Below are 24,995 nucleotides of genomic sequence, written 5' to 3'. Positions count from 1 at the left end.
CCCACTTCAACTGCCATTTCTCAGTCCGTCTGCCTAATTTGTTTAGATCTTGTTGCAGCAACTTACGCTGATTACTGTCATTAACCACCTAGCCAACCTTTGTATCATCTGAAAACTTAGACATTAAGCTCAATATACCTTCATTAATATAAATTAATATAGAAAACCAGAATGGGCTCAGCACTGAACCCCCGGGGAACTCCTCCTAATAACAATCTACGAAGAGCAGGGTTCCTTAATAGCCACTCTGTCTTCTCCCACTCAACCAGCCCTTTATCCAGAGCAGCAACTTGCTCTTAATGCCACTGCTTCAATATTTATATCTTTTTTTATGTGCAACAGTATCAAAAGTTTTCCTGAAATCCAAGTACAGTCAGTTCTGCTATAATGCACGTTTTTGCAACGAATTTACTCCAAAACGACTGATATATTAGTGAATGAGGCGAGTATATAATGTGATTTTCGCATTGACTCATGCGTGATTTTGTCTGTGAATAACACCAGGTGAATGCAAAACCCAGCACCAAGCTGAACGTAGTGACCTGCGCAGCAATACATACAAGTTTATGAAGCATTAAAAAGTGCCAAATGTGCGAGAGCTATATATCCCATTTATTGTATTTGTACTGGTCGGAGACACTGTATTCACAAGATAACAGGTGATATTGTAGGCCGACTCGTATTTTCAGGAGCTCCAATTTTCTGTTCAAACAGAAATTTCATGAGGCATGATAGAAATGGTCTTGGGCAGGACACATAGCTTAAAGACATAATGACAGATGGACTTAGAAAATAACAGAATGGTACTCAAGAGGAGCTAAAAGAAAACCCGGAAGACAACAACAGAGATGGACAGATGAAATTCACTAGTTCGTGGGTAGTAAATGGATGGCCATTGAACAAAACAGAAGGAACTGGAAAGTTGCTGGTTATGCCTTCATCTTGCAGCGGATTGAAAATGGCTGATGATGATGATAGCGTGACCAGAGGAGCACAGAGGAACTCAATCTTGCTGTATTTGCAATTATACTGATAGCTGGAATTCTGTGGGTTTTTATGTTATTATAGTGAAATGTCTATGCTTAACACAGTTAAGCATAGACACTTATGCCACTGTTTATGCTTAAAGCAGTTATTATGTGCTCCTGGATTTTATGTGGAAAATGTGATATTAAGAAGAGCTATTTGATTTTGTTAGGGTTGAGTGTTTTTACACCATATCAGGTAGTATTTAACTACTTATAGACATGTTTATTTGATAGTTGGAATGTTCTTAGTTCTAGCGGTCAGCTGATTGTTTGCCTATGTTACAGCACAGTGCAACTACTTAAAATTTTATCTGACTATAATTTAAAATTTATTCATTGGGACTAAGCCTGTACAAACACCATGAAAATATGTTTAAGAAAATTCAAAAATCATTAATATATTGGACATTATTAGCTATAGATTGAGAGAGCAAGAGGGATAATAGTGTCTCGTTTATATATATATATATATATATATATATATATATATATATATATATATAAAAAGCTGTATAAAAAAATGTGGAACTAAAAACTACCCTGTAAATAAAGAATATCCCAAGTAATCCTGTGATGAGTGAGCTGGAGATGTCTGAAAGATCTGGCAGTTTCGAAATCATCGAAGCACAACAGAATGCTGATGGGGATTTCAGGCCCGGCAGGGGAAGTGTCAGGGCTTTCCAGGTCATCAACTTGCAAAATCCCTCTTGTGGAATCAGGACATGGAACTTACGAACAATGTTGAAATGTGGAAAGCTGGAGAGTGCCAAAAGAGAAATGCACAGGAATAATATTGATATGCTTGGACCAGTGGAGACAAGATGGAGTGAAGTGGACGAATTTGTAAGTGGAGACTATACAGTTGTGCACTCTGGAACTCGTGGCAGACGAGGATGTGGCAATAATTATGACAAGAAGATTCATGAAAGCACTAGTAGATGTGGAATCGTTGGGAGTAAACTTATCATGGTCAGATTTGCGGCAAATCCAGTTGACATGGTAATTAAGTTTATATGCCAACCTCAATTAGTGCTGGTGAATTAATTGAGGAGACATATGAACAGTTGGAGTAATGAATACAGAAAACTAGGTCAAGAGACAATGTGATAATTATGAGGGATTGGAATGTGGTGGTTGGAGAAAGAAAAGAAGAAAAGACTGGGGAATTTTGGTCTGGGTGTGAGAAACACAAGAGATCAACACTTACTGGAGTTTTGTACAGGAGAGAGTCTAATGGTAGTAAATGCATTTTCAGGCACCACTCCACAGAAGATAGACATGGAAGAATCCTGGCAAGTCACAAAGGTACCACATTGATTAAATCTTAGTTAAACAGAAATACCATAACCAAGTGAAAAAAGTAATGTCCTATCAGGGAGTTGACGGAGATTCAGATCACTCATGTGTGAAGATCAATGTTTTTTTTTTTTTTTTGGAAGTTATTGCCGCATCGGCTTCTGTGGCCATAATGCACCTCCCAAGGTTTTTGTAGTACTTTGATCCAAGCCCGAGGCAGGATTCAAACCCACAACCTTTGGGTTGCCAGGCAGGCGCTTTACCCACCCGGCTAGCCCATTCGGTGAAGATCAATGTGGAACTAAAATTGAAGCATTTGAATAAAAGGTAATAGTAATTAGTTAGTTATGTTTGTTATTTGATTTTTAGGAGCATTAGCAACTAAGGCCATATTGCTCCGGGGATATGCGGTGGTCATTCCCTGACCTTTCCGCATCCTCCGTATTTGGTGGTCACGGCTCAAACCCTGGTCTAATCAAGAAGCGTGTGCTACGCACTGCTGCTCCTGCCCACCTGGCTACGGAAGCGCCTCAGTAATAGTGGCATGTGATGCAAGAAAGCAAGCATATGATATTATGTAGCATCAGCCAAAAAAAAAAAAAAAAAAAAAATTCATGCAACCATTCCCTCTAAATGTTTGTCTAGTTCCTCCTTGAATTTATTTAACCTATCAACTTCCACAACGACAGATGGAAGTTTGTTCCAGCAATTAACTACTGGATGGCTAAAGGCAAATTTTGGCACATCTATTCTACAACTGTCTTTCCTCAATTTTAATTTATGCTCTCTTAGTTTTGTAATCTGAGCAAGTGGAAGAATCCCATCAGAATTCAGTGTGCTCAACCCATTCAAGGCCTTATAGATCTCAATCAGATCACCTCGCAGGTGCCTGGTCTCCAGCTGCTGCAGTTTGCAGAACTTAAGCCTCTCTTGGGTTATGGAGGTGCCATACTGATGTGGAATTTACTTAATGATATAATTACCATCAGGGGTAAAATAAAGGGTTTTTACTTCCATAAAGGTGACTACAGTGAGCTCACACAGTTTTTAAATTCTGTACAGTGGAACCAACTGATGATATTACCAGCAGCAAATTCAAAGTGGGAACCATTCAAGGAATTAATCAAGAAGCTACTAGACATTTCATACCAATTAAGAAATATTGTTCAAGGTCTAGGCCTAAATTGTTGTCAAATGAACTAATGAGACTCGTGGCAGAGAAGAAAAATGCATGGGATGCATATAAATTATCAGGTGACACAGAAGCCTATGACAGATATAAGCTAGTCTGTAATCAAGTCACAAAGGAGGTCAGGCAGGCGAAGGCAGATTACAAGAAATCTTTGGCAATGGATGCTAAGAAAAACAGCGCAAGGATTTCTTTACTTATATAAACTCTAAAAGGAAGGGGATGAATTAGATTGGTTCACTTGATATTGATGGTTCGACTGTTGACGATCCTGCTCAGATAGCAAATAAACTGAATGAGTATTTTGCATCTACATTCACACATGAGGAGTTATTAAGGTTTGAAAATGGCAGAAGGTTATCAAATTGTAGCAGGGTGCTTAATGATTTTGTAATAACTGAAAGCAAAGTGGAGGAGAAATTGTCAAAGTTAAACATAAGAAAGGCAGCTGGGGTGGATGGGATCTATTGAGTTATGTTAAAGGAGGCAGCAAAGGAACTAAGCAAACCCTTAGTCATAATTAAGAGAGCATCCTTGCACTCAAAGGAGGTCCCTATGGACTGGAGATGTGCAAATGTATCCCCAGTTCACAAAGGGGGCCCGAAGGTGACACGAGTAATTACAGACCAGTCAGTTTAACTTCTGTTCCGGATAAAAAAATGAAAGATGCATTGCAGGATCATCTAGACAAGACTGCAGCAATAATTCAGACACAGCATGGGTTTTGTTTAGGGAAAGTCTTGTCTGACATATTTGATTGGATACTGTGATGGAGTTACACAGGAAATGGATGCAAAAAATAATTTTGATATCCACTTACTTGGATTTTAGGAAAGCTTTTGACACTGTTGCACATGGAAGGCTACTGAACTAATTGGAGCATAATGGTATTAAAGGTAAGCTGCTACAATGGATAAAAGGGTGGTTGAGTGGGAGAAGACAGAGGGTGGTAATGAATGGATGCTGCTCTTCTTGGACTAATGTTATTAGTGGTGTCCCACAGGGTTCGGTGTTGGACCCACTGTTGTTTTATATATTTATCAATGATATTGATGAAGGATATACGCACTTAATATCAAAGTTTGCAGATGATACAAAGGTTGACTGGATGATTTTGTAATAACTGAGAGGAAAGTGGAGGAGAGATTGTTGAGGATAAACATAAAAAAGGCACCTGGGGTGGATGGGATCTATCCAGTTATATTAAAGGAGGCAGCAAAGGAAGTAAGCAAACCCCTAGCCATAATTATGAGAGCTTCTTTGGACTCAGGGGAGGTACCTATAGACTGAAGATGTGCAAATGTAACCCCAATTCACAAAGGAGGATCAAAGGCTGACACAAGTAATTATAGACCTGTTAGTTTAACTTCTGTTCCAGGTAAATTAATGGAGGCACTGGTTAAAGAAGCACTGCAGGATCATCTAGACAAGAATTCAGTTATAGCTCAGACGCAGCATGGTTAATGACAGTAGTGACAGTGTGCCACTGCAACAAGATCTAGAAAATTTGGGCATTTGGGCTGAGAAGTGGCAACTGAAGTTTAACATTCACAAATGCAAAGTACTGCATATGGGTAGGACTCCAGAGAAATGTACCGTGTGGTACTACACTTAGCATGGTGGAAAATGAAAAAGACCTGGTAGTAATAGACAGATATGAAGTTTTCTGAGCAATGCAGACAGGCTGCAAGAGCAGGTCATGAGGTTTTGTCAATGATATATAGGAATTTTACTAGTAGAGAAAAGGAGGTGATTATCCCTTCGTATAAGGCAATGGCCAGGCCACACCTTGAGTACTGCATACAGGTCTGGAGCCCTCAATTTTAGGAAGGATGTAGATTTGCTCGAGCATGTACAGAGAAGGGCAAGATTGGTGAGGGGAATGAAGGGATCACCTTACCAAGAGATCCACAATAAATCCACAAAAGGCTTGCTAGTATGCGAGTGACCAACTCACAAGTTTCAGTCAATATCGGAGAAGTTAAAATCCCCCATTATAAGATATTCTGATTTACTAGTCCACTCTGTTTCTCTGTACAATTGTTTGTTGTACTTATTTGAGTCATTAGGCCTATAACACACTCCTACTATAATTTTTGCTTTCCCAGTGCCTTATTTCACACCAAACTGACTCAACAGTGCACTGTCCATCTATGTTAACTGGATGCACTTCCTTTTGATTTTATGTGTTTCTTAATTAACAGCATAGCTCTTCCTCTCTTCCTATCCTGTCTATCAAATCATTCATGAGATGGAACATTGAGAAATTTAGGCAGGGGAGTGAAAAAATGTGTTTCAAGGTCTGGCCAATGTTATCCCTACTGAGAAGACTTATGGAAGTGGGGTACCTTGAATAAATTCAAGGTTGAACTAGACAAACTGTTGGAGGGGATGAATCAGTGAAATAGGAATTTTTTTTTTTTTTTTTGCTGATTCCACATAAGCTAACTTTCTTGCATCATTTGTCCCTACCAATATTAAATATGAATAAATTCAAAAATTTCTAATATAGTTACAACCAAAACTGCCCTAAATATGCTTTACGTCATATCGAACAAGTGATTCAACATCAGTGATGTGATATTTATATACAGTATAAGAAAAAAAGCGGAGAGACTATGCTGCAAAATGTCATATTTCATTGAACTAGGTGATGAAACCATTTGGTACATATTTATAATTTGTTTTATGATTCTCTGCTTTAACTGACTTTTTTTGATTAACTGACCCAACTACCATTAATGATCAGGTCGGATAAAAGGGCTTCTGCTGCATTTTTTTTATTATTTTAATTTTTTTGTAAATATAAGGAATTTTATTTTAACTCATATGAATGCCATTAATATTAGTTGGTATGTAGCATGTAATGACAATGATTAATTTTTTTCCCCTCATGTTAATTCAGAATAAACTTGGTTCTATTATGACAAGAGTAATATCGAAGTTGTATAGTCACAATACAAAAGCAAACAAGCAAAAAACTAACCTAGTATAAGGCTGAATTAAATTCTAAAAAAAAAATGCCAAATTAAAGTTCAGATTAAGAGGTGTTTTGATTTTAGCACACGCTTCTTGATTAGACCTTGGTTCGAGCCCGTCACCACCAAATACGGAGGATGTGGAAAGGTCAGGGAATGACCACCGCATATCCCCCGAGTAATATGGCCTTAGTTGCTAATGCTCCTAAAAAAAAAAAAAAAAAAAAAAACCAAAAACCAATTAAATGCACATTGCTTTCTTGAAAGCAATTTCCTTTCTAATTTCATTAAGTACTACAGGAATTGTGTTTAAACAGTTATGAAATCAGCTGTATTTTGTATTTTCGAATGTTTATTTTAATGATCTTTGTAGATTGCATTGAAGAAAAATATAGTGGAATTGTTATAATTTCTAATATTATTGCAGTGGGCTCTTGGCATTTTATGGCTCAAATGCCCATAAAAGGAAGCTTGTCTTATTGGAGGAATAAAGCTGTCATCTCTTACATTGCTAGTTTTGCTCAGATTTCATACCCACAGAAGGTAAGGCTCTATGTCCATTTTAAATGAATCTGAAACCTTTTGTTGCTAATATTTATTTTGCCAGTTAGTTTGTATGGAAAAATGGGAAGTATCGAGAAAATCTTGTATTGATTGGGAACCCTTATTATAGGATTTGGTTTATTTCATTTAAAAAAAATGTTATCTCCTCAAAAAATGCTTTATTGTGAAAGTAACTTTTCAGTTTGCATAATGAAAATAAGTGCTTGCTTTTTTCATTTCCCCGGATTTCACATTTCCTTGACTTTTGCCTCATTATTATGTTCAAATGAAGTACACTATAGTGTTTCTATTATTATATATAGTATGATCTTTACTTGAAAAGTAAAACCTTTATGGGTCATTTCTACACAGATTGTATGTTAATTTTGTGTATGATCATTGATCAGGCCATCTCATAACACAGAAATGCCATAATGTTATTATAATTGTTTGACTGCATGCTTTTTTTACATGTTTGAAAATGTGTGAGATTTTAGTGTGCATCATCTCCAGTCTAGTTATTGGTGAATCCACTTGCATTTCTTTTCACGTTTTAGGTTAATGTTGCAGTTAAGATAAATGCATTATCATTGATTAATTTTAGGCATATCTGCTCACCACTTCTCTTTGTTTAGCTCATTTAACTTGTTGCTCAAATTTTTTTTTTTTTTTTTTTTGCTTAATGATCACGAAAGGATTAGGTTTAGACTATACTGGCAAGTGATGCAAGGAAGCAAACTTTTGAAAGTTTTTCTTAACAATTAGCGACCCTCTGGCTGAAAACAAATTTCCATACATCTATCCTGCAACCAACCTTCATCAATTTAAATATTTGTCCTTTTATGGCTGTTGCCCAAGCAAGAGTATGAATACCACCAAAATTATGTTGCTCAGTTCATTCAAAACACTTCAATCAGATCTCCATGCAGGTTCCTAATTTCCAGATGCGGCAAATTTCTTGGTAAGAGTATCTCTTTCTTCTCACTCATTGCTTTTCTTTGCACCCATTCAAATGGATCCACATCCTTCTGCAAATGAGGCTTTCAGACTTGTGTGCACAGTCAAGCAGTCTCTGCTGTCATTGACAAAACACCATAAGCTGTCCTAGCTGCCTGTCTGCACTGCTCAGAAAACTTCTTTTTTGACTGCAAATACTCCACTACTTAGTGTGCTGCCAAACAGTTGGTATATCATTCTGGAATTACTGCTACCCATATGTAGTACTTTTTAACTTTTCAATGTTAAACTTGAATTGATCCCAAAAATTGTAGTACAGCATTGCCCATTCATAAATGTGCGATGCTGGTTAGTGAAAGTGCATTATTACTACATAGTTGAATTTTAAGACAAACTGAAGCTTATGCGAATATCACTAATACTGTATTCTTTTACACAAGTAGCTTTCTTCTTCTTCTTCCAGTCACATAGCTCCCTGAGGAGCTGTTGTGGCCACCAACATATTCCTCCAGCTGCATCAATCATGTGCTATACAAGCGGCATCACAAAATGTCACACCCAAAAGTTCACTGATCCCATCTTTCCACCTAGTTGCAGGTCTTTCTTTGTGCCTCTTCCCCTTGATTTTTCCTTCCATTACTTTCTTCAACAGGAAGTTTTCACTCCTTGCTTGCTATGTGCCCAAAAAATTTAAGTTGCCTTTTATTGAAAGGCTTACAAAGAAAGGCTTAAGTTTTGCAAATTACAGTGTCTGGAGACTAGGCACCAGCGAGGTGATCTGATAGAGGTGTATAAAGCCTTGAATGGTTTGAGCATGCCCAATGTTGATGGGATTCTTCCTCTAACTCAGAATAATTACCTGAGAGGGCATAAATTCAAATTGAGGAAAGACAGATGTAGGATAGACGTGCGGAAATTTGCCTTTAGCCAGCGGGTGGTTGGTTGGTGGAACAGACTTCCATCCCTTGTCGTGAAGGTTGATAGCCTAAATAAGTTTAAGGCTCAGCTGGACAGGTATTTTGAACGAACAGAGCGGTGAAGTGGAAGTGGGTTTTTTTTTTTTTGGCTGATGCTGCATAAGCTTGCTTTCTTGCATCAAATGCCTCTACTAATGCTAATGCTAATTGATGCTATGAAGAAGAATTTTAGGCCTGCCAATTTTATTCGATACCCACTCATTTGTTCTTCTATCAAGGTAAGAAATATGCAGTATTCTCCTGTAACACCAACACCACATTTCAAATGCTTCAATTTTCTTCCTGTCAACTCTCTTCAGATTCCATCCTTCATATCCTCAATCGCTCGGTTCTTTCGGCGTTCGCAACACAAATTAATGATCTAGTATACAACATTTCTTGCGTTGATTGCGACTCGTCTTATCAGGGTTCGACGCGGTTTTCTCTTAATATCCGTGTAAATCAACACGAAGCCTCAGTTCGTGCTTCTCGTTCAGCAGCGTCAGAATTAGCCTTTCATGCCATTAACGAAAAACATACTTTTTTATTTAACGAGGCCAAAATACTTAACGTTCAACGTAATTATACGCGACTATTAATTGCAGAAACCGTTGAAATTAAATTACACGAGAATTCTGTTAATGTTCGGCGGCCATATTTGATCTCCGATGCGTGGACCTTTACGCGCATGCGCGAAGACACATAATCACTATTTAAGTTGCAGGTTTAGCCTGATTCGGTAATTTTCATTCCTGTGATCACGACAGTCGGTCGAAAAGCATTGTCAGCTTCAGGAAGGAAAATCGTTTTGAATATTTTCGTTAGATTCTTTTAATTGCGTTAATTTGAATTTTAATTGTTTTGAATTGATTCTGAATTGTGTTAAATTGATTATTTAATTATTTATATTTTACTTTAATTATTTATATTTTACTTTAATGTACCGGTAAGTTGTCGATTTTTTCGTTTTTTCCGTTTTAATTTCTGGAGGGTATCATACGGAAGTGTTCCACGTACTATATTGAGGTAAACTCCTCTTATTAATTTACTAATCCTTCATATCCATAAGTGGCAACTGGAAAAATTAACAAATGAATAATTCTCAGTTTTGTCTTTACGGGCAGATCTTGATCTCTCCATAATGTTGTCAGATTAGTGACAAACTTTTTAGTAATTGCCTGTTGTCTCTTTACATCATTCGAGCAGTCACTGTTTTTATTTATTCTTGACCCTAAAAATAATCAAATTCATCAACTACCTCGACACCTTGCCCATTAACCTTCACTTTATTGGAACCATGATTATCACCAAACATCATAATTTTAGTTTTACACACATTCAAAAACAATCCTTTTTTCTCACTTGCTCTTCACATACTCTCCTCAGCATTTATTTAAGATGATTCTTGTCATTGCAAATTAACACAGTATCATCTGCATAACGAAGGTTGTTTATCTTCAATCCTCCAATTTTTATGCCAGTCTCTAAATCTTCCAAAGCTTCATGCATGATATCTTTGGCATAAAGATTAAAAAGGTGAGGTGATAAAATATAACCCTGCTTGACACCTTTACCAATTTTGAAAAAGTCTGTTTTGCACGTTGGTTCTCACAGTACCTTTCTGGTACAGTACTTAATGAGCTAAATTATGTGAATGGGGAATCCCATATTAGGCATTGTTTCCCATCGTTTCTCATGTTGAACTCAATCAAATGCTTTTGAATAATCTATAAAACACTAAATGACTGGAACATTGAATTCTTTGCATTTTTCAATAATCAGTTATTGACTTAGGATTTGATCTCTGGTTCCTTTGCTCCTTCTGAAACCTGCTTGCTCTTCTGGCATTTCTTCAGGTTTTCTTGAAATTCAGTTTAATATGATTTTAAGAAGAATCTTGCTAGCGTGAGAAATTAGCCTAATAGTCCAGAAATTTGAACAAATTTTTAGATATTTTTTTGGTAAGGAAATGAAAATTGATTTCTTCCAATCTGATGGACACTGTTCCTTTTCCCAACTCTTTACAATCATTTTATGAAAAAACTCGGTGCCCTACACACATGTAGCTTTAATCAATTCCACTGTAATTTCATCAATTTCAGGTGACTTGCCCCATGTCAGTTCTGTGATGGCCTTTTCGACTTCTTCCTTCAATGAAACTGGTTCATGATCACACTCTTGAAAATGGGGTGGCAAATCATTAGTGTCAGCAGGTGCTCTGAAGAGCTGTTCACAGTACTCTTTCCGCCTTCCTTTTGTTACGTTCTCCTCTGTTAAAATTTCCTCCCTGGAGTCCTTAATTATATTAAGTTTTGGACGGAACTTTTATCTTAAGGACTTAATAATATCATACATCTTAGTGTTGTTTTGTTTGTTTGTTGTGGTATTCAATCTCTTTACACTTTTGATTGGTATAATCCAGTTTGTCCTAGCTTAAACAGTGTTTGATGACTTTGCTCAGTTCCTGATACTCTTCATTTCCATGTACTCCCTAAGCTTTTGCAAGTCTTCTCTGCTCAATAAGTTTAAAAGTGGCTTTTGTAATCCCTGGTTTCCTGATCTTTGACCTCTCTCTCTCTCTATGTATCTATTCAAAATGACAGTGACACCATGTTCCTTTACTTGGTCACTTCCAGAAAAAAACAACCAAAAACCTGTTTCCAGTTTCGAAATGACCTTGTTCTGGCCACATTGCTTCTAAAATGTCTTTGTACCTATCCATTTCATTGATGACCATGTCCATCTTGCCTTCTTTTAAACTTTTTACATTCCATGTGGCCACGTTTAACCTCTTCTTCCTTAAAATTTAATTTCACAGGGCACACAGTGGCATCCTGGATCAGGGTAACAGCAGTTTTTGAAGTTGGTTTTGTTATGGTTTCTGTGGAATCAGATAATGTAATGGTATGCCATTGCCTACCACATGGCTGATTTTGAAAGGAGCTGGCTTTAATCATAGGAAGAGTTAGCAGAGCCCCGTTTAGTGCAGAAGGCTGATTACAATTGACTTTCATCTGGTTTCCAGAGGTCTTCTTCATATATATAATATTGATAAAAATAATAGGATATAATGACATTACTGAACATCTTAAGAAAGCAAGAAAAAGTAGTATTAAATTATTAAGCTAGGTTATGAATCTGGAGCACTACTAGTTATAGCAGAAAAACCCAGCAACCATAATGAAATGTAGACATGTATTTTATCAGTGTTATTTGGGTAGGGGTACTGACTTGTCAAGTGCAATTACAATGGAAAAAATTGAGAATGCCTGCAAGGTAAAAGCAGATTACCTGAAATTAAGATTAACATAAAAATAATAATAACAAAAATGGTACCTAATGCAGTCAGTCCTTGAACTTTTAACTACTTCATCAGAGGGTCGCCAGCCAAAACCGTAGGAGCCACCGCAATAAGCAGGATCTCTGTTTCTGTTATGATGTATATGTACGAAATATATACATCATAGCCGACCCAACAAAGACCAAAAGGAAGGAATAAAATTCAAACATAAATAAAGTTAAAATGCTAAAATAATGCCGATTAAATCCTGTAAAAGGAGAATTGAATGAAAGTTTGAATTAAAAAAATGATGGCAAAAGGCCCAGTATGAAATTTAAACAAAGTAAATGTAAGGTAAAGCAATAAAGTCAGGTTTTTGACAACTTACTGTATGCTTAGGCCGGAATCTGTGAAATTAGCTGAGTGTGGTGAATACATAGCAACATCGGAGACCAAAGATGAAAGCCGATAGTTCTCTGTACAGTATGTTTATATCAGTTGAAGTAACCCCGAGTGTGTGTGGGGGGGGGAAGGTGTGAATTGGTCAAAGTGAACTGTACTGTGTGACAGGGAAGTAAGCAATTAAACAAATGAGGCAAAGTGCCAGCAGAGGGAGAATAAATGACTAACAAGGTAGTGTAGAAAAGACACCCAACTTTGCTTAAGAACAAAAAAAAAAAAAGCGATAGCAGAGGAGGGACTGAGTTTTTGGTATAGGTTTCGCAACCCCTGACAGCCTGAGCACAGTATTCCCCTTCTTCCAATTACTTTCAGCTATCCTTAATAAATAACTACAACTTATTTCTTGTGCATGATTAGGCTGTTCAAAAGCAATATTCCTTTATATTCCTCTACTTTTATCTTCATAAGCTTTATTCCTTTACCTTAAGTTTACTTTGTTTAAATTTCTTACTGGGCATTTTGCCTTCATTTTTTAATTCAAATGTTCATTCAGTTATCCTCTTACAGGATTTAATCGGCATTCTTTTAGCATTTTAACTTTATTTTTATTTATGTTTGAATTTTATTCCTTCTTTTTGGTCTCTGTGTCGGCTACGATGATTTTGTTTTGTACATATACATCATAACAGAAACAGAGACCCTGCTTATTACGGTGGCTCCTATGGTTTTGGCTGCCGACCCTCTGATGAAGTAGTTAAAGTCCTAGGACCCAGTGCATTAGGTACCATTTTTGTTATCATTATTATTTTTATGTTAATCTTAATTTCATTTAATTTCAGGTAAACTGCTTTTACCTTGCAGGCATTCTCAGATTTTTCCATTGGAATTACCCTTGACAGGTCAGCACCCCTACACATTGATAAAATACATTTGTCTATATATATATATATACACAGGGGCGGACAAAAAAACTGCATCACCTTAAAAAAAGCAACATTTGTAGTGAAACGTATAAGATATTGTTTGATTACAGTCATTTTGTTTGTCTCAAAGCAAAGGTATTTCGTCAGATAACGCTTCTATTGCATCAGCCATTTCTATAAATACGGCATTGGCAGGGTACACGCTCATTAGTATCCTGTTTTGTGGAGTGTAAGCATGCCTCCATATGTTCAGTTGACACCAAGAAAAAAAGTGTAGCTGTTGCTCTGTCCCAGGCAGGGCTTTCTACCTGTGCTATCATTGATAAAATGGGCTGCCACCAGTCAACAGTATCCTGGGTGCTGAAATTAAAGCATGAAACCGGTGATGTGAAGAGAAGACCTGGATCAGGCCGTAAGAGTGACTATGCCTTCCCAAGATCAATATTTGAAACGGCTATGCCTTTGTAATTGCCATGCTAGTGCTCCTGATCTAAAACTGGACTTTGAGATAGCCTCTGGTGTTGAAACAAGTGCACAACCTATCCAAAGACTACTTTCGGAATATGGTCTGCATGCCTATCGGCCCAAGAAGAAGACTTTGATGACCCAACAAATGAGGAACAAGCGACTTGCTTGGGCTAAAATGCATGTTTCATGGGCAAAAGAGTAATAGACACCATTTTTTTCCCTGATGAATCGAAATTCAACCTACATGGCTCTGATGGGAAGCGATATGTCAGAATATGAAAATCGGTGGCATACCACTCTGACTGCATAACACAGACTGTAAAGTTCTCCGATGGTCAGATGGGCTGGGAATGCATATCAAGCAAAGGGATGGGGCAAATTAAGTTTATTAATGGAATGGTGAATGCAGAAACCTACACTGCTATCTTGGAGGAGTACCTGAAACACTAAATGCAAATTTAGTGGTGATCCATTATTATGGATCACCACTAAATTTGCATTTTTTACTGTCTATTGTTAAGATTTTTTCTATATAAAACTGTATAACTATTTTTATAATTCTAAATTACTCAGTCAGACTTCTGTTTAATTATTTTGAATTCCCCTTGGAAGTTACATTTAAAATAGTTTCCGTTGAGCGAAGAACATTTTCATATAGCAAACGGATTAGGAGAAAATTTACTCAGTACGCCTTGTTCGCTTTTCTGGCCTTTAGGCAATTAGTGCTGCTGCTGCGTGAATTAAGAGAGCTAAAGGTATTAGTATTCTACAACTTAGTGGTACCTGGTAAAACATGTCCGACCATCTCCCCCATGTACGGAGAAGTCACGTTGGTCAAGAGTGAGCAGATCAAGGTGTATTCCCAATGGGCTCTGGCCCACCTTCTACTGCAGTGGTGTCCAACCTTTTCCCGTACAAGGGCCATATTCAAAAAAAAAAAAATTCAAAGTTAGATTTCTTTAGTGTATTACATTTTCGATATCTTGTTGCGTGTTAAAATAAAATTGAAAATATTCAAAAATTTTATTAAGTAAAAAAAAAAAAGTAAAGTGCAGCCATTATCAACCCACTGCAGGGTGGAAGCCTCCTCAACAATTCATGTTGAGGGAAATGGGCCATAATCTGCCACGCTGGTCCATTGCGGGTTGGCAGATCGACCGTATTCAGCAGTCAGGGGCTTGAACCCTGGTGTACTCAAAGAGCGTGTGCTACTGCACTCCCTCTCCTGACCACTCGGCTACGGAGCCTCAATTACATTTACTGAACAAAACATTTAATTATAAAATGTTTTTGATAATTAACAAAATTTAAAATGCTGTTTTAGTTCACTTTCCTCACAGTTGATTCATAGCGGTTGGACACCGCTATGAATCAACTGTAAGCCCCCTGTTCAAAAATTAGAAAAGTTATTTTCTTTTACCGCGACAAATAATCATCTGTTGTTTCGCAGAAGTGCATTGGTGTCATTCGAATATCCGAATGACACCGACATTTTGGACAGTTTCAAAGAAATGGAGAAAAAAATTCAAATTTAAGAACTAGTGACAATACCGATGACAAGAGATGGACAACTAAGGTATTAATCCTTCTAAATATGAATTGTTGGCATTTGGTGAAAATGAAGTTAGAAAATTATCAATTACAGTTCAATGCAATTCGTGGATTTTGGGGATTATTATTATTATCCCTATGGTGCAAGGAAGCCTGAGGCTTATGCTGCACCAGCCAAAAAAAAAAAAAAAAAACAATCCTGAGTTACCCAGAGAGAGAGAAAGAAAGGAATCGCCAAGAAAGAGAAGAATGATGATATCCAGCTGAGGACCCTGGGTTTGCCAAGCCCATACTCACCAGGTGTGAGCCCCTGGGGTCAAATACATAATTGGTAAGAAGGTTTCGGAAGAATTCAAGCATTTGATGAACGCTCTGAGTACGATACCAATTTCACCGAGTGAATGTGAACGAGGATTTTCACAAATGAATCTGATTGCCAGCTCAACCAGTGCTTCGTTGATGACAAAAACAATTTCTTCGCTACTGTTTCTTAAAACTGTAGGCCCACCGCTGACCCCCTTCGATCCAGCAAAATATGTTGATTCGTGGCTGCTTCAGAAACGTCATTCAGCAACCGATACACAAAGAGGAGGAAAAGAAGTCAGCATAGCGTGCCGGATGAGAACTTAATAAACATTTGGAATATTCTACTAAAACTTTATTATGAAATTATTTTTACTTATTTATTTTTACTTATTTTTTATATACTTGAATAATAAATTTATGATTAATAAACTGCGTTAATATACTTAACTTGTTGTTCTTATTCTAAAAACATTACTAAAGTAACAATATCAGGGGGAAAAAAATTTAGAGTACTTTTCATATTCTTTTAACTTTCAATTTTTCCTGATAGCAAAGAATGAGTACCGGCACCTATTTTTTTACAAAAAAAAAAGCACTGTGTATATGTATATATATACGTGTGTGTGTGTGTGTGTGTGTACAGGAAAACCTTGCATAGCGTGGTTAATTCGTGCCAAAAAATACCGCGCTATGCGAAACCGCACTGAACGAGGTATTATCAGTATGTATTTTAATGTAATGCGTTCCGACAACTTGATTATATTGGTAGAGTTGCAAAAATATATAGGTGTTTCTTTACTATAAATTGATGCTCATGAAATTCTTGCAAAAAAAGAAATTAAATGATAAAAATGAAAAATACTAGTAAATACAGTAAAAATGATTTTTATTGCAGTATGTACATACCAAAAGAATATAAGTGAAATATGTACTGTATTTTTATTTTGAAAAATAACTGATCAGCTTAGTTTGCACAGTTTTTTCCTTCTTTTTATCAGCATACATCTCTTTATAACATTGAAATTTTGCAATGCCTGCCTTACTTTCATACGTTGTTTGATGTTTGGATCTAGAAGAACACTCGGCGCCATTACATTTCTTCTTTCCACTCATAATTGCATATAAAGGTGTAACGTTTTTAAAAGATAATCTTTAATAAAAATACACAGCGAAAATATTTGTACAGCTTACACACAATCACCGACCTCACCGCTCGGAATCTAGAGTATTTACTAATCTATCAAAGCTAGCAGAATCCGTATATAATGGGAGTTGTGACAACAGTCAGTGTGGCTTTGAATCCATAACGCATTGGCCTACGTGCTGGCATTATAATACATACATACGTATCAAATGTATTGGTGCGTAACACAGTTAACTTTTTTTTTCAATTTGTAAACCGCACTATAGCGAAACCCGCGCTGTTCAAGACCACGCTATGAGGTATTTGTGTATGTATGTATAAATAATAACAACAATAACAACAATAAATAATAACAATAACAAAAGTAAAAAGTTTGAAAATTTCCAGAATATGACACTTAGACTCCAAGTGCACAAATGCTGTAAACAGACTGAGTGCCGAAAACCCCCTTATGAGCAAGGCAAGCACCAAAAATAATTAACATGAATATAATCGAAAATGTGTCGTATTAGCGAATCACCTTAAAACGAGGTATGCCTGTACATTAGTTAAAATGATATTGATCAGTACACAAAAAAAAGTTTTTAACTTTTTTTTTTTTTTTTGTGTGTGTCCACATGCGGTTATAAGGATTTTATATGTTATTTTTTGCTTGAAATAATATATGAGGATATACTTAAAATTATAGATTTAATAAAAGAATATTGTAGTATGAGTCATCTGCAATAAGATATACAAAATTTATATTTTCATTGTGTTCAGACTGTAGACCAGTAGCATGTATTACAAACTAGAAATATCCATAAAATGAGATTTGAAGTGTGCCTTTTCATAAGCCAATATAAATTTTTATGATTTTTGTTCATGTTTCAGTAATGTTCTGTTTGTTATAAAATGCTTATTGAAATTTCTTTTCCAGGATATCTATCTCAGTTGGATGCAAAAATTGAACTGCAAAGAATTGGTACAAAGTGTAATGAAGAGTAGTTGATATTCACTCTGATTCTGGCTAAAGGAAATTTATCTGTCAACAACAATGATCAATGTGCATGGAATTCGTCGAAATGTTAAGAATGTAGTTAAAAACTACTCAGAAGCGCAGATTAAGGTAAGAGAAGCCACTTCAAATGATCCTTGGGGACCTTCTGGTACACTGATGAGTGAAATTGCTGATCTCACTTACAATGTAGTTGCATTTTCAGAAATTATGCAAGTAATATGGAAAAGATTAAATGATCATGGAAAGAACTGGAAACATGTATATAAAGCACTAGTATTACTGGAATATCTCATCAAGACAGGATCAGAAAAGGTGATTACATATTTTTTTTTTTGTAATTTTGATTTGATTTCTAATTATTTGTGAAATGGAAAAAAAAACATTTCAGTAAATTATTTGAAAATAAAATAATCGTACATACACTTAAAAAAAGGTTATTGTTTGAGGATTAATTTGAATTCATGTACTCTACCTTGTAGACTTTTATATCAGTAATAGTTAAATAAAAACAATCATATGAAAACAGAAAAATTATGTTCTGTGAATGCTTAATTTCATAACAAAATTACTAAATTGAGAACTATCTTGTTCTGTGTAATTGGTCCAGCAGAATTTCAACTGCCAAGAATAAATGCAGTAGCCTTAATAGTAATAGTGGCATGCGATGTAAGAAAGCAAGCAAGCGTATGAGCTAATGTAGCATCAGCCGAAAAAAAAAAAGATATTCACACAACCATTCCCTCTAAATGTTTGTCCAGTTCCTCCTTGAATTTATTTAACCTATCAACTTCCACAATGATAGATGGAAGTTTGTTCCAGCAATTAACCACCCACTGGCTAAAGGCAAATTTCTGCACATCTATTCTACAACTGTCTTTCCTCAATTTGAATTGCTCAAGCCATTCAAGGCTTTATACACCTCAATCTAAACCGAAAAGATCTAAACCTCCCAACACTTCCTAATTCATTTCACAAATATACGTGGTCTCAATTCTAATCTCAACGATGTCCATTTCCACTTGCAGTCTGCCAAACCCCGTGTACTTTTTCTGACAGAATCTCAGTTATCAGTTGATTCAATTATTGCTCATCTCAGATGCCCAAATTATTCGCTGTATGATTCCTTTCACCTCAAAGGTGGTACTTGTGCTTATGTCCGTTCTGATATTCCCTGTCAGAGACTTGGCAATTTGGAATCTCCTCTCTTTGATCTTCTCTGGCTTAAAATCTCTCTACCCCATTGTGTCAAATTCATCTGTTGTCTCTACCGTTCCACCCCAGGGTGCCTTTCTTATGTTTAACTTCAACCATTTCTCCTCCCCTTTGCTCTGTTATTACAAAATTATTAAGCACCCTGCTACAATTTGATAACCTTCTGCCATTTTCAAACCTTAATAACTCCTCATGTGTGAATGTAAATGCAAAATACTCATTCAGTTTGTTTGCTATTTGAGCCGGGTCATCAACATTCAAACCATCAATATCAAGTGGACCAATCAGATTCATCCCCTTCCTTTTAGAGTTTATATAAGTAAATAAATCCTTCTGTTTTCCTTGGCATCCTTTGCCAAAGATTTCTCGTAATCTGCCTTCACTTGCCTAATCTCCTTTGTGACTTATTACAGACTTGGCTTATATCTGCCACAGGCTTCTGTGTCGCCTGATAATTTATATGCATTCCATGCATTTTTTCTTCTCTGTCACGAGTCTCATTAGTTCATTTGACAACCATTTAGGCCTAAACTTTGAACAATATTTCTTAATAGGTATGAAATGTCTAGTAGCTTCCACGATTAATTCCTTGAATGGAATTAATACAGTGGAAACTTTTGGATTTCAATTTACTTTCACATTTAAGTTTTTGAAATTCTGTTTTCTGGAATGAGGGACCTGCCTCGACTATTTGCTGTTCATGCTTTTTGTGTAGGACATGGCAAAACTTCAATATTAGAAAACAGTCTTCGCGCTGCATATCACTATAATTCCTTGTCATAACCGACAAACTTTTTGAGTCGAACATTATTAAAATAAAATAAATAAGTGAAACTTTGAGACTGTTTTGTTTCAAATTGGGATTTATGAGTCGATGTGAATCACTTTCTGGGCAACAGATTTGTATTGGTTGAATCCATCAGTGTTCTCCCCAGGTCCTATTGAATGGGTGCACTGCCCAGTGAATTTAACTGACCGCCTGGCTAAAATTTAAGCGATTTTTGCAGTACTGTACGGTCTGCTCACTGATCTTGGTCAATATTAATTTGAACCTACTATGCAATCGAGGTATGTGACAGGAGCATATAATGCTAGATTATGCAATTGATTTTTGCTCTGGATCACTTAAGTCACATTTATAAATGACAGAAAATTTTATAATATTGTGAAGTGTGACACTTTCCCACCTGGCTGGCAAAATTTTCTGGGGAGAACACTGCATCATAGTTATAGAGAATATGCATCACTCAAATTTTGCAAAATTGCATTTTAAAACTATAGCACCTAAATAATAGGGAATAGAAACATTTTGGTTTTGTTATCAGATATTGCTAAGAAAAAAGCAGGTCTAGCCTTCTGAATTAGCCATAAGTTAAATCTGTCATTAAACTATAGTTATTGTTAAAGTGACCATATCTTCTGGAGTCCATTGTCGGACAGGTGTTTATAATATGGCTACTTTATAAAAATTGTTTATATAACAAAACAAATATGTGATGTGATATTGGAATTAGCAATTAAACTTTGATTAGATTAAATAATAAAAAACATAATAAATAATAATTGAACAATGAACTGATATTGAATAATACCATATAATTAATATTAAGTTATTTCATAAATTTAATACAGTGTGTGTGTGTGTGTGTGTGTGTGTGTGTGTGTGTGTGTGTGTGTGTGTGTGTGTGTGTGTGTGTGTGTGTACAGTGAAACTTCCCTTTAACGGACAGCCATGGGGAACGAAAATTTGTCCGTTAGAGAGAAGTGTCCGCTAACAAGAAATCTGAGGGAGAAAAAAAAAAAAAAAAAGAAAGAAAGAAAAATCGTTAAACGTTTAATGTAAAATTAAATTAAAATATATACAGATTTTGAACAATATTTTTGTAAATAATATACAATTACATACAAGAGAGATAAAGAAAAATCGTTAAACGTTTAATGTAAAATTAAATTAAATTATATACAGATTTTGCACAACATTTTTGTAAATAATATGCATACAATTGTGCTATGCATATTATGACTTTATCTTAAGAAAAATGCATACAGCAATCACTTATTTCCTTTGGCACCTTCTTCCGGCTGATAATTTTGTTTTCAACATTTGTTTGGAGTGAAGAAACCATCGAAAGTCCTTCAGTATCTTCTTCAGCGGCGAAAAACATTTTTAAACGATTGATTTGTATAAGTGCTTCTTCTATTTTCATCGGTGGTTCGTCGTTAATATGTTCATTCGTCAGAATGACCTCCTTCCATTTCTTCATCCTCATGAGGAACTTCTTGAAAAATATCGATGATAAATGACGTAGCCCAGTGGTCAGGAGCAAGAGTGCATAGCACGCGTTCCTTGAGTGGACAGGGGTTCAAGCTTGTGACTGCTAAATACGATAAATATTCGTATTGACGATTTATTGTAAACTCTATTGACTTGGTTGTCGTGCCGGAGTATAAACAGAAAATTTATTTATATCTAGAGCACCATCTTCTGTAGTGAAGTTCGAGTCTATATCTTTGTAGCCAGGGTCACTTGTAGCTGAAGTATCGTACATTATCAATAGATGTTGAAGTTCTTGTTCTTCTTGGTGCTCCACATTGCTGTTCACAACTTCAATTTTTACGTTTGAAAAGCCAGACTTTACAAAACAGTTCACGACAGTTTGTTTTCTAATTGCATTTACTGAAGAGGAAATCCACTGAATCGCATCTAGGATGCTGAGTTTCTTTGCAAGGTCACTCGCACATGTTACATCATTCATGTTTGCAATGAGATGTCTTAAAACACGTTTTCGGTAGTAAAGTGTAAAATTTTTTATTATACCTTGATCCAAGGGCTGACACTCTGCAGATGTGTTTGGTGGCAGAAAAACGATTTGAATGTTGGACAATTCAATGTGCAGGTGAGATGTAGCATTATCCATGAAAAGAATAATTTTTCTGTTTTGACGAATCGTGTTTTGGTTAAAGTGACTTATCCATTCGCTCATGATATCTCGTGTCATCCATCTTTTTTTATTAGACTTCCAGTCAACATTCAAAAGATTCAACTGTATGCCCTTGAAACAACGAGGATTTTGTGGTTTTCCTATAACAAGAGGTTGTTCAAAGTCTCCCAGCATATTTGTACACAATAGTACAGTCAAGCGTTCCTTAGAAATTTTTCCGCCCTGGCACTTTTCGTTTTTTAGACTCATTGTTTTTTCAGGAAGAGCTTTGAAAAACAACCCTGTTTCGTCACAGTTGTAAATATCCTTAGTTTCAAAATCATGACATAAATCTTCCAATTTAATGGTCCACTCTGTTACAACCCCAGTATCAACAGATCCACCTGCACCACTTACGGTTTTCCAAGAAATTTTATGCCGAGTTTTGAACTTGTCTAGCCATCCCACAGAAGCTTTGAACTTATTTACTCCCATAGATTTTGCAACCTCCAAAGCCATTTCCCTAATAATAGGCCCATTAATGGGAATTTTTTTTAGCACGTTCGCGAAAAAAACACTCATACGTAACATTGTCAATTTGAAGCCCAACAGTTTTCGGGAATGATTTTTGAACCTGATCATTTCCGTGTTGCCAAAATTGCTTGAGCAGTTCATTTTTTTTCTTTAGGATGTCGCTTACCTGCGTCTTCCCAATTTTGAATTTTGCAGCGAGATTGCGAACACTATTTATTTGCCAATCATACGCATTAATGAATTCGACTTTATCTTTTAAAGTTAAATGTTTATGAGAAGACATTGTGCACTTCACACGACACTGAACAAAACTGAAAACTAAAACTGAAAAGACGAAAGGCCAACCATATCCCCCCCCCCCCGCGCACACACCAATTTAAAATTCTTGAAAAAGGGTTTAGAACCGCAACGTAAACCTTGATAAAATTCAGAGAATCGGAAATAGAAAATAAACATGATTAAGGCAATATGTGGAAGAAAAGTTCCTAGAAAAAGGGCCGTAAGCTCGCCCGCTGTCTGTTATGGGAAGATCAAATTGAGTGCTAATCTAAACGAAACAGTGCAGATTGTGTCCGCGTCCGTTACAGAGAATGTCCACTAGACAGAAGCTGAAAACACGTTAAAACCAATAGAGGTGAGTTGGGGAATTTGAAAATGTCCGTTGTAGAGAGATGTCCGTTAACGAGAGGTGTCCGTTAGAAGTTTCACTGTATATATATAATCATCAAGAATAATGCAATAGAGAAGTTATATGCTATGGGGGGGGAAGGAAATTAAGATTTAGATTAGATAAGACTGAATTACAATAACATGAATTATGTATCAGGGTCACTGCTATCACAAAAGTACCCTACAGCCATAATGTATATATAAAATATTATTAGTATAAAATACAGTAAGTAGATGTTTATGCATAGAATTAAACTAATTAAAATACGGTGTACCCTGGGAGCGATATACGTTGTGAAAGAAGGGGGGAAGAAAGGAACCGGAAAAAATAATTGTAACGATTGAAAAGTAAACCAAATGAATTTTGAAAAAAACGACCAAGGTGGAGATAGCATTGCAGAGTCTTTCATAATTTTTGTGTCTTCATCAGAGGTCATCCACCAAAATCACGAAAAAGACAGCAATGCTCTTACTTCTGTTTCCGACATGCTCTGTATGTCAAAGTACATGTGCGAAAGTCCACGTGGTAATATTAATTTTAAATTTTGAATAAAATTATACCAAGTTTGCAGTTTCTTAATGTGTTAATAAGGTATTGCATACAGATCATGGATGACCTTACAGAAGTAAGTGGAATGCTATGAAAGTAGAAAAAGCAGAGACAAAGGTAAGGAAAATCCGAATGACAAGAACTTACCATTACAGGCCGGACTGACAGAAAAGACTGTCAGTGGGTTACCACTATATTTATGCATGGGTACGCTAGTGGTGCCTAGCATTAGACAAATTTTGGTGTGTGTTTTGTTTGAAATGAAATGACGTGGGCGGTGAAGCTACGCTAGGTTAAGTACATGATTCCCAAACTGGCCAGGATAGTTAAGAAATATAATAGCTGACAAAGTAGCGATAGAAGGCAGCTAAACTTTGTTAAGATGAAAAAAAGATTGGGTAAAGTTAGAAAAATAGAGCCCTGATATCGCGTTCGTTAAACTAATGGCTCACAGGACATAAGATGTAGAGGCTAGTAAAGTAGAAAGTTGATTATGGTAGAAATATGTAGTTGGGCTAGGGTGGTTCGGGGTTGCAAACCCGTTCCTATAGTTAGGACCCTGAACGAATGTCTGGGAGTTAGCGCATCATGTATTTAAGGTCAGTTGTGTAAAAAGTGGTATAATAGAATATAGTTAAGTTTAGAATATAATATAATTAAATTTAAATTTATATAAAGTTAAGTATGAACATAATTACAAGATAAATACACTGTGATAAGCCAATTGGTGGGTACGAGTTTTCCAGACTGTAAGACACCACAGAGGCCTAATGTATTGTATTTACACTATATACATACTTGATGTGTATGGGATTAATTATATGTCGATAATGCTATTTATATTAATATCTTTTAGATTCATGTGCCTTAATATGTTAAGGGCTTTACTGATATGATGACGCAGATATGCTATAGGAAAAAGGTTGTTCTTGAGTTTCTTGTATAATATCCTGATGTTATCAATGGCTGTTTCATTATTGCTGCATATGGTTGCTATTCTATTGCATTGTGCTAGAATAACATTGGCATGTACTTTTTTTGGAAATATTTGAATTCCATTCCGTAAGGTTGACTATGCTAAAGTTGAA

General features: G+C 36.1%; 2 protein-coding genes across 3 annotated transcripts in view; both read left to right on the top strand.

The window, feature by feature from the left end:
- Nucleotides 1–1,601: 1,601 nt before the first annotated feature.
- On the top strand, nt 1,602–2,072 carry LOC150083192 (protein CFDP2-like). Its single transcript, XM_090378425.1, has one exon. It carries the CDS (start codon nt 1,602–1,604, stop codon nt 2,070–2,072), a length of 471 nt encoding a protein of 156 aa, XP_090234551.1.
- Nucleotides 2,073–6,921: 4,849 nt separating this feature from the next.
- Nucleotides 6,922–24,995, top strand: part of lqf (epsin homolog lqf) — a 222,510-nt gene continuing 204,436 nt past the window's right edge. For both annotated transcript variants that reach the window (XM_090377896.1, XM_090377895.1), the window contains exons 1-2: nt 6,922–7,034; nt 17,941–18,333. In XM_090377896.1, coding sequence (XP_090234022.1) covers nt 18,058–18,333 — 276 coding nt within the window. In that variant the 5' untranslated portion in view covers nt 6,922–7,034; nt 17,941–18,057. The remainder of the gene's footprint in view (nt 7,035–17,940; nt 18,334–24,995) is intronic.

This window comes from Mastigoproctus giganteus, chromosome 7 (genome assembly GCF_048544385.1).
Source record: "Mastigoproctus giganteus isolate SK-2022 chromosome 7, ASM4854438v1, whole genome shotgun sequence".
Lineage (NCBI taxonomy): Eukaryota > Metazoa > Arthropoda > Arachnida > Uropygi > Thelyphonidae > Mastigoproctus > Mastigoproctus giganteus.
Note: the sequence above shows the minus strand (reverse complement) of the source record. Positions and strands in the feature narration are given on the sequence as shown.